The 12942-nt window shown below is 46.2% G+C and overlaps 1 protein-coding gene across 1 annotated transcript in view; it reads left to right on the top strand.

Annotated features, from left to right (window-relative positions):
- LOC143172212 (PDZ domain-containing protein 2-like) overlaps window positions 1-12942 on the top strand; it is a 111680-nt gene that overhangs the window by 75771 nt on the left and 22967 nt on the right. Inside the window, 1 exon segment of the mRNA XM_076361452.1 lies at window positions 625-769. Coding sequence (XP_076217567.1) covers window positions 625-769 — 145 coding nt within the window.

Here is a 12942-nt window from a genome sequence, read left to right as displayed (position 1 = left end):
AGGAAGATACTCTGGTGTACAAAACTGGATGTAGCATTTTTAATCTAGTTAGGGGCTGCTAGGGTAAGAGGGGATATGTCGTAGCAGTTTGAATTGGGCTGTGAGAGCTGGGGATTTGGGTTCTGTTCCTGCCTCTTTCTCTGACTTATTGTGCAGTGTTTAGAAACATACTTAGGCTTTTACCTTAAGAGCTCAGTCCCTGTCCAATTTAGTTATTTAGGAGAGTCCAATTGGTCCAATGGGAGGTTGTGACCAGAGATATAATTCATACATGAAATGCAAAAATGATAGTGTTCCAGTCCTGAAGAAACTAGGGCTGATCTATCCAAATTCATTTAAATGAAGAGGGCTATGTCCTCCATCCTGATACTGATCTCTCAGAGAATCCAGCAGCTCTTTTGACCTTTCCGTTTGACATTGATCATTAATTCCTCTCCTGGCAAGAGCAGACTATGCTTTTTATTTACGTGTTGGCAAACTGACAGCAGTGGTACCTGTGCTCTGCGGTGATACGAAATAGGGAATGTTGCTCATGAGCCATTAATTGCTTCCCTGCAATCTTTGCACCTGTGGCAGGGCTTATGAGGTGTATTTATAATTCCCTTGGATCTGTCATTGCATCAGGGATCAATGGGCAAGATGGCTGTAGGAGATGAGATTACCACCATCAACAGTATCCCAGTCAGTAAGATGGCATACGAGGAAATCTGCTTGCTTATGCAGTGTCTTCCCACATCTGTAACCCTGGAGATCCAGAAAGCAGCATCAGGTGAGAGAGTAGTTTTGCTTTTGTAACATTTATTCTGAGTACCAGTGAAGAAAACTCCCTTGGATCAGCTAGGTCTGATCTTCTGCTGCCTCAGCTTCCCACATAGATTCAGAGAAAAAACAGGGGGTACATTGTGTCTACATTGGTGAGCCAGGCAAAGCACTTCATCACCAAAACAGGCTTCAGGGTCCTCCCTAGCACCACGATGAGGGGAGCAAACCTACTCCTGTGTGAAGTGTTCAAAGCTCACATTTATAGTTGTCCTGGTTTCAGCAGGGATAGAGTTAATTTCCTTCCTAGTAGCTGGTACAGTGCTTTGTTTTGGATTTAGGATGAGAACAATGTTGATAACACACCAATGTTTTAGTTGTTGCTAGGTAGTGTTTACACTAGTCAAGGACTTTTCAGCTTCCCATGCTCTACTGACTGAGAAGGCTGGAGGTGCACAAGAAGCTGGGAGGGGGCACAGCCAGGACAGCTGACCCAAACTGGCCAAAGGGATATTCCATACCATGTGACGTCATGCTCAGCATATAAAGCTGGGGGAAGAAGAAGGAAGGGGGGGACGTTTGGAGTGATGGCGTTTGTCTTCCCAAGTAACCGTTACGCATGATGGAGCCCTGCTTTCCTGGAGATGGCTGAACACCTGCCTGCCCATGGGAAGTAGTGAATGAATTCCTTGTTTTGCTTTGCTTGCGTGTGTGGCTTTTGCTTTACCTATTAAACTGCCTTTATCTCAACCCATGAGTTTTCTCACTTTTACCCTTCCGATTCTCTCCCCCATCCCACCGGGGGGGAGTGAGCGAGCGGCTGCGTGGTGCTTAGTTGCCGGCTGAGGTTAAACCACGACAATAGTATGTCCCACTGTTGTGGTTTAACCTCAGTCGGCAACTGAGCACCACACAGCTGCTTGCTCACTCCTCCCCCCTCCCCCACGGTGGGATGGGGGAGAGAATTGGAAGAGCACAAGTGAGAAAAAACTCGTGGGCTGAGATAAAAACAGTTTAATAATTGAAATAAAATAATAATAGCAATAATAATAATGTAATAAAAATAATAATACACAAAGCAAGCGATGCACAGTACAATTGCTCACCACCCGCCGACCGATGCCCAGCCAGTCCCCGAGCAGTGGCCCCCCCAGCCAGCTTTCCCCAGTTTATGTACTGAGCATGACATCACGTGGTATGGAATGTTTCTTTGGCCAGTTTGGCTGTGCCCCCTCCCAGCTTCTTGTGCACCTGCAGCCTTCTCAGTCAGTAGAGCATGGAAAACTAAAAAGTCCTTGACTAGTGTAAGCATTACTTAGCAACAACTAAAACATTGGTGTGTTATCAACATTGTTCTTATCCTAAATCCAAAACAGAGCATTGTACCAGCTACTAGGAAGGAAATTAACTCTATCCCTGCCGAAACCAGGACAATATCCACCCCTTATTCTATGCCATCTACGTCATGCTCAAGTGTCTCATTTTCCAGTACATTTTCATTAATCACCATCCCTTTTCCTGGGTTTCTTTTAATATATATCTATACACACACACACAAATAACATTCCCTTAGTCTGTGGGCCGTCCCTCTAAAATGTTCGGTGAGTTCATTTAGTCCATGACTTCGGGCTCCATCTGTCGTAATAATCTTCCAGGGCAGGAAAGATGGAGATGGTATGTGGTGCTGGATTGTTTCATGTTGAAGTCAGTTCTGGTACCATCATCGCTGTGCTTTGCTCGGTTTCATCTAAGTACATTCTTCATTAGTCTGGGTGATGCTTATTGTAATATCATTAGCATGGCATATAATATTATGTAGCACTTAACATCACATAATTCAGATCATTGGCTATTCTCACCCAAAATCAAATCCCCTTGAGGTACACATTGGACTTCCCCATCCTCCCGCATCACCCACCAAGGGCACCCAGGTCCTTGAGCAAAAGCAATCCCACGGATGGGTTTGCCTTTGCCTGAGGCAGGAATAACCCAGACTGTCTTCCCCAACATATTTTTTATGTGCACTACGGGGACTTTATTCCCATCTACAGTACATAAAAGTTCTGACTGGGCAGGGCCTGCTCGATTGGCAGATCCCCTCGTGTTGACTAACCAGGTGGCCTTTGCTAAATGCGTATCCCAATGTTTGAATGTCCCACCACCCATTGCTCTCAGCGTAGTCTTTAACAGTCCATTGTATTGTTCAATTTTCCCAGAGGCTGGTGCATGATAGGGGATGTGATATACCCACTCAATGCCGTGCTCTTTGGCCCAGGTGTCTATGAGGTTGTTTCGGAAATGAGTCCCGTTGTCCGACTCAATTCTTTCTGGGGTGCCATGTCGCCATAGGACTTGCTTTTCAAGGCCCAGGAGAGTGTTCCGGGCAGTGGCATGGGGCACGGGATATGTTTCCAGCCATCCGGTGGTTGCCTCCACCATTGTAAGCACGTGGCGCTTGCCTTGGCGGGTTTGTGGGAGTGTGATATAATCGATCTGCCAGGCCTCCCCATATTTATATTTCAGCCATCGTCCTCCATACCAGAGGGGCTTTAACTGCTTGGCTTGCTTGATCGCAGCGCATGTTTCACATCCATGGATAACCTGTGCAATAGCGTCCATGGTCAAGTCCACCCCTCGATCACGAGCCCATCTGTATGTTGCATCTCTTCCTTGGTGACCTGAGGTGTCATGGGCCCACCGAGCTAGAAATAACTCACCCTTATGTTGCCAGTCCAGATCCACCTGAGCCACTTCAGTCTTAGCAGCCTGGTCCACCTGCTGGTTGTTTTGATGTTCTTCAGTGGCCCGACTCTTGGGTACGTGAGCATCTACGTGACGGACTTGTACAACCAGGTTCTCCACCCGGGCAGCAATATCTTGCCACAATGCGGCAGCCCAGATGGGTTTGCCTCTGCGATGCCAATTGCTCTGCTTCCATTGCTGCAACCACCCCCACAGGACATCTGCCACCATCCCTGAGTCAGTACAGAGAGAGAGCACTGGCCACTTTTCTCGGTCAGCAATGCCTAAAGCCAGCTGGATGGCCTTTACTTCTGCAAATTGGCTCGATTTACCTTCTCCTTCAGCAGTTTCTACAACTTGTCGCATAGGACTCCACACAGCAGCCCTCCACCTCCGATGCTTTCCCACAAGACGACAGGACCCATCAGTGAACAGGGCATATTGCTTCTCATTTTCTGGTAGTTCATTATACATTGGAGCCTCCTCAGCATGTGTCACCTCCAGCACAGCTACTTCCCTCAGGAACTGGATACCCTTCTCCATGGTGGTCCACTTGCCTGGGCGACATATGACATCTTCCTTGAAGGGATACCTTTCCTTCATGCTTGACAAGAGTCGCCTCCAAAGGCTGAGGACTCGTGTCCCTTTTCCAATCGCTTTGTCAATGCCCCCTTCCCTGGAAAGGGATCCCAGCTGCTTGGCTTCTTTACCCTCTAATTCCAGGCTACTGGCCCCATTATCCCAGCATCGGAGCAGCCAGGTGACAATATGCTCGCCTGGACGACGGCTGAAATCTTTTCGTATATCTCGCAGCTCACTCAGGGATAGAGATCGGGTGGTTACTGCCCCTTTCATGAATTCTTCCTCCTCTTCCTCCCCGAGCAGTTGCCGGCCCTCCTCCTCCTGTTCTCGTGATGGCCCTTCTCCAGGGTAGTCTGCCTCATCCACTTCTTCCTCTGGCTCCCTTTTAGAAGAAGTTTCTTCCTCCCTTACTAAACGAGCCGACTTCCGCTTCCAAGATTTCTTCTTGTGTACAGGGGCGACTGATACCAGCACAGGTTGGCTTTTTGGTTTAGCCACAGGGTGTGTCGCCAGGGTCTGAGTGGCCGCAGGGCCTGTTGCCGGGGTTGGAGTGGCCGCAGGGCCTGTCGCCGGGGTCGGAGTGGCCGCACGGCGTGTTGCTGGGGTTGGAGTGGCCGCACGGCGTGTCACTGGGGTCGGAGTGGCCGCAGGGTGTGTCGCCTGGGTCTGAGTGGCCGCAGGGCGTGTTGTTTTACCGTCAGAGCCAGAGACCTTCTCTTCCCTTTGAGGGTACTGAATGGTGTTGAACAGGGCTCGGTAGGCATGGGCCAGGCCCCAGCACGTTGCCATGATCTGCATCTCTCTGGAGTTGCCAGGGTGACAGCATACTTTGTCCAAATATTCTACTAACTTTTCAGGATTCTGCACTTGCTCAGGGCAGAATTTTTACCGCTCCCATTTTAATCACAACTAACAACTCAGTCTACGCCTTGGTGGACAATCACCTATTATTTGGACACAATTTTCTTGCTCACAGATTTCTATTGCATTAATGCCGAGTGCTTTCAGATACAAGTTGCCGCTAAGAGCAGATTCAATTGTGGTGGATGCTGAGTTAGTTCATCAGTTTTAAGAGGATTTTTCAGCTTTGCAATAAAATGCTCATGGTTTAGGCATAAAAGCTGTGAAAAATCATCCCCTTTTGTCATGCATTTTTAGCAAAACTGCACTTAGAAGAATGAAGCGAGATTGTTCCAGACATTCTCTTATTATAACAAAAAAGGACCAGACCCTAAGTAAGTGTTCTGAAGTCATATTACAGTTAAGTGATATAGTACAGTCTAAATACCCATCCTTGTCAACAGGATGGCAACCAACAAGTTATACTCCTAATGCTCTGCAGATAATAAAAATATCAGGGACGGGCATAGTGTTATTTGTGTCAGTCAAAATACTTTAAACCAAACCCAGTAAAAATCTTGAAGTTCCATTAAAACTGCCACATAATACAAAAATGTCTCTAGCATTTGGCTTCCTTCATCCTTGATAATTAGGTGAGATTTTATGATGCTCATCACATGCTTGCTCAGTGGTTCTCCAAGGCTCTTAGCACCTCTCTGTAGAGCATTAAGACACTTCTGTGTAGCTTTAGAAACAAAGACAGCTTCTAGTCAGTTTTAAATGTTTTGTCTTAGCAAGTGTGATTAGATGTAGTGCTTCCATCATACTGAAGTTATGTGTTTTCTGATTAGTAACTGAACAGGGCCCTCTGGCACAGATTTAATAATGTTCCAGGCATCGTAATGCACGAGGCCAAGTACTGATTTTCCGCTAACAGCAAGAATTTCATCTCCAGTTTCTGTTTCCATATTGCTCTGCAGCACCACCTAGGAGCAAAAGGGGGAAAAAGTCAGTGTAAAAAAAAAAAAAAAATTCAAACCCACAAAAACTTGCTTTCCACTGTGATGAACAGCAAATAAACCATTCTTCCAATGGTGGCAATTTCAGTACAAGTCATTTATGTTCAGCTCCACTCTAGCAATCTACCCCACACTGCATCTCACAGAAAATGTTATTTTAACCAAGATAAATCCTTGTTATCAGAAAAAACATCTGTTTTTGAAGGAAGCAGCATGAGTGCATGAAAGATGCTGTATGTTACCTCTGTAGCTGTAAGAAAACCTGGTTGATAAAGTAAACATACAGGCTGTATGTGGCATGGATGTATTTTCTCAAACAGAATTTTAACATGGTAATAAGGAGGTAATGCAGTAGATTGTAAAACCCAGATAACAGGGACGAACAAACCAAACACGGGTAGCAAACTTAGGACAAGCACACCAGACACAGAAACAGCTCCTAGAGAGGGGCACACCCTTCACTGCTGATGAAAGTATGTTTTCTGTAATGATAATTTAACTGACAACATCAGCCATCATGGGGAGGGGAAAAGGACTGTATCTAAGGATATAAATTAATGAGTTTAAAAACTAAACATGCCCTTCACCCTCAGAATCACTTTCTAAAGAGGAGAAAACAAACACACACAGAGAAATTGATAAGCAATTCACGAAATATCAGTTTGATTTTTTTCCTTGATGAGAGAATATACCACTGAAAAGTAATCCTGTAAAAATGCTAAGCACCCACAGCTTCATTGAGTTTCAGCTTCCTTTAGAAAGTGCTATATTTTTCACTAAACTGAATCCCAGACTAGAATCATAGAATCATGGAATCATTAAGGTTGGAAAAGACCTCTAAGATCATCGAGTCCAACTGTCGACCCAACACCACCATGCCCACTAAACCATGTCCCTAAGCGCCTCATCTACACATCTTTTAAATACCTCCAGGGATGGGGACTCAGCCACTTCCCTGGGCAGCCTGTTCCAATGTTTAACCACTCTTTCAGTAAAGAAATTTTTCCTCACGTCCAATCTAAACCTCCCCTGGTGCAACTTGAGTCCATTTCCTCTCGTCCTATCGCTAGTTACTTGGGAGAAGAGACCGACACCCACCTCGCTACAACCTCCTTTCAGGTAGTTGTAGAGAGCGATGAGGTCTCCCCTCAGCCTCCTTTTCTCCAGGCTAAACAACCCCAGTTCCCTCAGCCGCTCCTCATAAGACTTGGTCTCCAGACCCCTCACCAGCCTCGTTGCCCTTCTCTGGACACGCTCCAGCACCTCGACGTCCTTCTTGTAGTGAGGGGCCCAAAACTGAACACAGTATTTGAGGTGCGGCCTCACCAGTGCCGAGTACAGGGGCACGATCACTTCCCTACTCCTGCTGGCCACACTATTTCTGATACAGGCCAGGATGCCATTGGCCTTCTTGGCCGCCTGGGCACACTGCCGGCTCATGTTCAGCCGGCTGTCGACCAACACCCCCAGGTCCTTTTCCGACAGGCAGCTTTCCAGCCACTCTTCCCCAAGCCTGTACCGCTGCATGGGGTTGTTGTGGCCGAAGTGCAGGACCCGGCACTTGGCCTTGTTGAACCTCATACAGTTGGCCTCGGCCCATCGATCCAGCCTGTCCAGGTCCCTCTGCAGAGCCTTCCTACCCTCGAGCAGATCAACACTCCCGCCCAACTTGGCGTCGTCTGCAAACTTACTGAGGGTGCACTCGATCCCCTCATCCAGAGCATTGATAAAGATATTGAACAAGATCGGCCCCAGTACTGAGCCCTGGGGAACACCACTCGTGACCGGCCGCCAACTGGATTTAACTCCATTCACCACAACTCTCTGGGCCCGGTCGTCCAGCCAATTTTTTACCCAGCGAGGAGTACACCTGTCTAAGCCGTGAGCCGCCTCTCATGAACCCGTGCTAGCTGGGCCGGATCCCCTGGTTGTCCCGCACATGCCTTGTGAGCGCCCTCAAGATGAACCGCTCCATCATCTTCCCCGGCACCGAGGTCAGGCTGACAGGCCTGTAGTTCCCCGGATCCTCCTTCCGGCCCTTCTTGTAGATGGGCGTCACATTGGCAAGCCTCCAGTCGTCCGGGACCTCCCCCGTTAACCAGGACTGCTGATAAATGATGGAGAGTGGCTTGGCAAGCTCCTCCACCAGCTCTCTCAGCACTCTCGGGTGGATCCCATCCAGCCCCATAGACTTGTGAGCGTCCAGGTGGCGTAGCAGGTCGTTGACTGCTTCCTCTTGGATTATGGGGAGGTTATCCTGCTTGCCGTCCCTGTCTTCCAGCTCGGGGGGCCGAGTACCCTGAGGATAACTGGTCTGCCTGTTAAAGACTGAGGCAAAGAAGGCATTGAGTACCTCAGCCTTTTCCTCATCCTCGGTGGCAATGTTCCCCCCCGCATCCAATAAAGGATGGAGATTCTCCTTGGCTCTCTTGTCATTAATATATTTGTAAAAACATTTTTTTGTTGTCTCTAACGACAGCGGCCAGATTGCGTTCTAGCTGGGCTTTTGCCTTTCTCATTTCCTCTCTGCACGACCTAACGAGATCCCTGTACTCTTCTTGAGTTGCCTGCCCCTTCTTCCACAAGCGGTAAACTCTCCTTTTTTTCCTGAGTCCCAGCAAGAGCTCCCCGTTCAGCCAGGCCAGTCGTCTTCCCCACCCGTTCTTCTTACGGCATATGGGGACAGCCTGCTCCTGTGCCTTTAAGACTTCCTTCTTGAAGAACGTCCAGCCTTTCTGGACCCCTTTGCCCTTCAGGACTGTCTCCCAGCATCCTGAACAGGCCAAAGTCTGCCCTCCGGAAGTCCATGGTTGCGGTTTTGCTGGCCCCCCTCCTTACTTCACCAAGAATCGAGAATTCTACCATTTCATGGTCGCTAAGCCCAAGACGGCCTCCGACCACCACATGTCCCACCAGTCCTTCTCTGTTTGTAAACAGCAGCTCGAGTGAGGCACCTCCCCTGGTAGGCTCACTTACCAGCTGTGTCAGGAAGTTGTCTTCCACACACTCCAGGAAACTCCTAGACTGCTTCCTCTCTGCCGTGAGACTAAGACATATTAAAATCACAGCATAGTTCTGGGATTGGTTTCCTTTCTATACACGGTTCATATAACTACCTGCTGACAAACAAAGTATCCTAGAGTGGCTGTTTTTGAATACAAACATCACATATTCTTGGTGAAAGCTAATACTGATATCTAACAAAAAAAATAACAGACAGAAAAAAACATAAAATTAATAATTGGGTATAATGCAGGATGGTGCTTTGAAACCACACTGATTATCTGCACTGTGCTTCTCTCAGAAAAGAGAATCAGATAAGGCATGAACTTCTCAAACTGTTATATATGATATTGCTGCTGTAATTTAAGGTCTAGAATAGTGGACAAGCCCAGGAAGGAACTGCATCGTATTTAGTAAATCAGATTGCTCCACAAACATTTACTAGCAGATGCAACCCCTAGCTATTCCCAGGAGTGGTTTTTTTAATGACCACTTTGGCTAATAAGTGGTAATAAATGAGGGACACAAAAACCATCCTTGCTTCAAAAAACATTGAGTCCAAGAATTAAAATGTCTGTACAATGCAGAAAAGGAAAACTGGGATAATATCCACTGCATTTGCATGCTTGTAGTACCTTTAAATATTCTTTTTATAAGCAAGGGCCTGTCTCCAGCAATGGAAGCTTTTCCACCATCAAGACTGAATCCCAAGCCAGCAGAGGTTTTCAATAATTCAACGCAGATGACATCATTCATATCCAGGTTTGGATCTGTGACAGAATATACACAGCATCTTGTTATGCAGTCAACAGTAAATTGCAAGTTGTGTTTAGTTGGTTTTGTTTTTGCTGCAGTGACAAAGCAATTCAGAGTTCAGTTCATATTCAAACTAGAACTTGTTGTCACCCAGTTTCTCAGAAGTGAATGTGTATTATTGCAGCTGTGAAGGGGAGACAGTACAAAATGCATTTACACACAGAGACATTTTCATTTTGCATGTTCAACAAATACCTGCCAAGGCATTTTTATTGGCAAAATTAAAGCTTAGCAAACTTAGCAAAGACTCTATCTAAACATCAACAAAGTAACTGAAAAATTACAAAATTAATGAGCGGAGAGCATCTCTTTCTTTCATTTGTTCCCACTTGCTTATTTAATGAGCTACATCTTTTTAAATAACAGTAATGAATGAAACGTTACATTAAACAAACATGTTCCATCCTCTTAAGGAAGAGTTTGTAATCACTCACTAGTGTGAATAATTGTTTCTGGTCTCATATCTATGGAAATAACCATAATTACCCGTAGGTGCATACTACCTCCTATGTATCGGATGTTCTTAGAATGCAATATTGCTGTAGCTGACAAAAAATATGATTTTGCTTAGGAGGAAGTAAATCTACAATTTTGGAAAACAGGACCCTCTTTGCCCTGCATGAATGTAAAAATTATGCAGTCCTCATTATCACAAATTACTGCTACTATTATCTCAAACAACTTCAAATGTTATCTAAAACATTTGAAGATGAGCTTTGCCTTGCAAGATGGAGACACGTTCTTAATAACCCAATGCTATGTTGTTTATGAGATAATGTTGCCCCCTAGTGCCTGCAGCCAGCAGATATTCTGCATTTGCCAATGTGCAGGACGCAGGGAGTTCAGGGTAGAAAGGGATTCTGAAGTAATTACATATATTACATCCATGGGAGCAATTGCAGAAAGGCTGATCCATTCATTTACAGAGTGCTTTCCTATTTCTTTTAAGCCGTATTACAAAGCTGTACTATAAACTTTTAATCTAAAACACATGGACGTTTTTCCCTTCAGTCTGCTCTGCAAAGGGAATCCTTCCAGCTGTTCTTGGACAAAGATCATACCTGTTCCTATTTCCATGGAAACATCCTTTCCAGACACCACACATTTTCTGCCAGTAGCTGATATCTCAAGTCTGGAGGAATTGTTTGTTTTGTCTTTTTTCTTCTGGATGACAATGACTGCGTAATTTGTATAGTCTTGCCTGATGGAGAACATTCAGGACATCCCCATGGACCAAGCTCGCAAGAGACTTGCCACTGATTGACAGAACAAGATCTTCTTGATTAATAGTCCCTTCTTGAGATGCCACTCCCTTTGAAAACACTCTGTGGACCTACAAGAAAGATTGCAACTTAGGGATGCTTTAACTGCATGGCCACACATAATGCTCTACAGGCCAAGGTGAACATGAAGTCCCTGCCAAAGTTTGCAATCAGTGCCCACTGCCTGGATATCAAGCACACAACAACTGCTCCAACAAACACCCTCAAATACTAAGCCCTAAGTGACTGGACAAGAACTGCAGTTAGGGATGGGGCGGGGGGGAGCAGAGGAAAAGATGCTATTATTGCATGGTCATTTCTAAAGCCAAAGACAACCAAAACCAGCTAGAGACTGTAGTATCACAAATCACTTATGCTTTCACTGAACTCCTCAAAGGTCTTCAATTAACATACTTCAAATGACACAAAGGTTAACTTCACATCCATGCTACAGCAAAGTCACCAAGAACAACATTGTGGTGTGCAACATTTGCTCCCCAAATTCCCACTGACTGGGATATGCATCCTGTGCTGTTTTCAAATGCACGCTTCTAAGCGGTGCACAGCATCTGTGCACAGAAAGGCTCTGACTTACTGCAACTGTACAAGTATTTAATTATCCATCTCAATTTGGCTGATCAAATACAATGTGAATAGATGCAAAAGGATGATTTAGTGGCTTGAAATGCATCTTTTCTAGAGAAAAAAATACTATTTTATTTATACAGCTTACCGTTGTAAGCACGTGGCGCTTGCCTTGGCGGGTTTGTGGGAGTGTGATACAATCAATCTGTCAGGCCTCCCCATATTTATATTTCAGCCATCGTCCTCCATACCAGAGGGGCTTTAACCGCTTGGCTTGCTTGATTGCAGCGCATGTTTCACATCCATGGATAACCTGCGCAATAGCGTCCATGGTCAAGTCCACCCCTCGATCACGAGCCCATCTGTATGTTGCATCTCTTCCTTGGTGACCTGAGGTGTCATGGGCCCACCGAGCTAGAAATAACTCACCCTTATGTTGCCAGTCCAGATCCACCTGAGCCACTTCAATCTTAGCAGCCTGATCCACCTGCTGGTTGTTTTGATGTTCTTCAGTAGCCCGACTCTTAGGTATGTGAGCATCTACGTGACGGACTTTTACAACCAGGTTCTCCACCCGGGCAGCAATATCTTGCCACAATGCGGCAGCCCAGATGGGTTTGCCTCTGCGCTGCCAGTTGCTCTGCTTCCATTGCTGCAACCACCCCCACAGGGCATTTGCCACCATCCATGACTCAGTACAGGGAGAGAGCACTGGCCACTTTTCTCGGTCAGCAATGCCTAAAGCCAGCTGGATGGCCTTTACTTCTGCAAATTGGCTCGATTCACCTTCTCCTTCAGCAGTTTCTACAACTTGTCGCATGGGACTCCACACAGCAGCCCTCCACCTCCGATGCTTTCCCACAATATGACAGGACCCATCAGTGAACAGAGCATATTGTTTCTCATTTTCTTGTAAATACGAGTCAGAAGTCTCTTCATTAAGATCAGAAGTAAGATCAGCCCTTCTACTCTGTCTGGGGAACTGCCCGCTGGAAACTGGAGCAGCAATTTTCCTGGAAGAACCTCTTTCTGTGGTTGTTTTCCCTTGCAATTCACGTACCCGTGCCCCTAGGGCTGCAGTAGGTTTTCCATCCCACTTCCTCATGTCCTCTCCGTGGTCACGCAGGTAAAACCATAGGGTGCCCCATGGTGTGTAACCTTTATATTCTCTCTCTTGAGCAAAAGAACGCTGACTCCTAATAGCCAAGATATTGGTCCGTACAGGTGGGAAGTAGGACCTATCCTCTTTGAATTGCTGGATCTCCCGGGACAGTTTTTCGGACAGTTTCTCCACAGCTGAGATGAGGGAAGATGAGAGACTTTCCTCGTATTGC

Source organism: Aptenodytes patagonicus, chromosome W, assembly GCF_965638725.1.
Source record: "Aptenodytes patagonicus chromosome W, bAptPat1.pri.cur, whole genome shotgun sequence".
NCBI lineage: Eukaryota > Metazoa > Chordata > Aves > Sphenisciformes > Spheniscidae > Aptenodytes > Aptenodytes patagonicus.
This window is presented reverse-complemented; position numbering and strand designations above follow the sequence as displayed.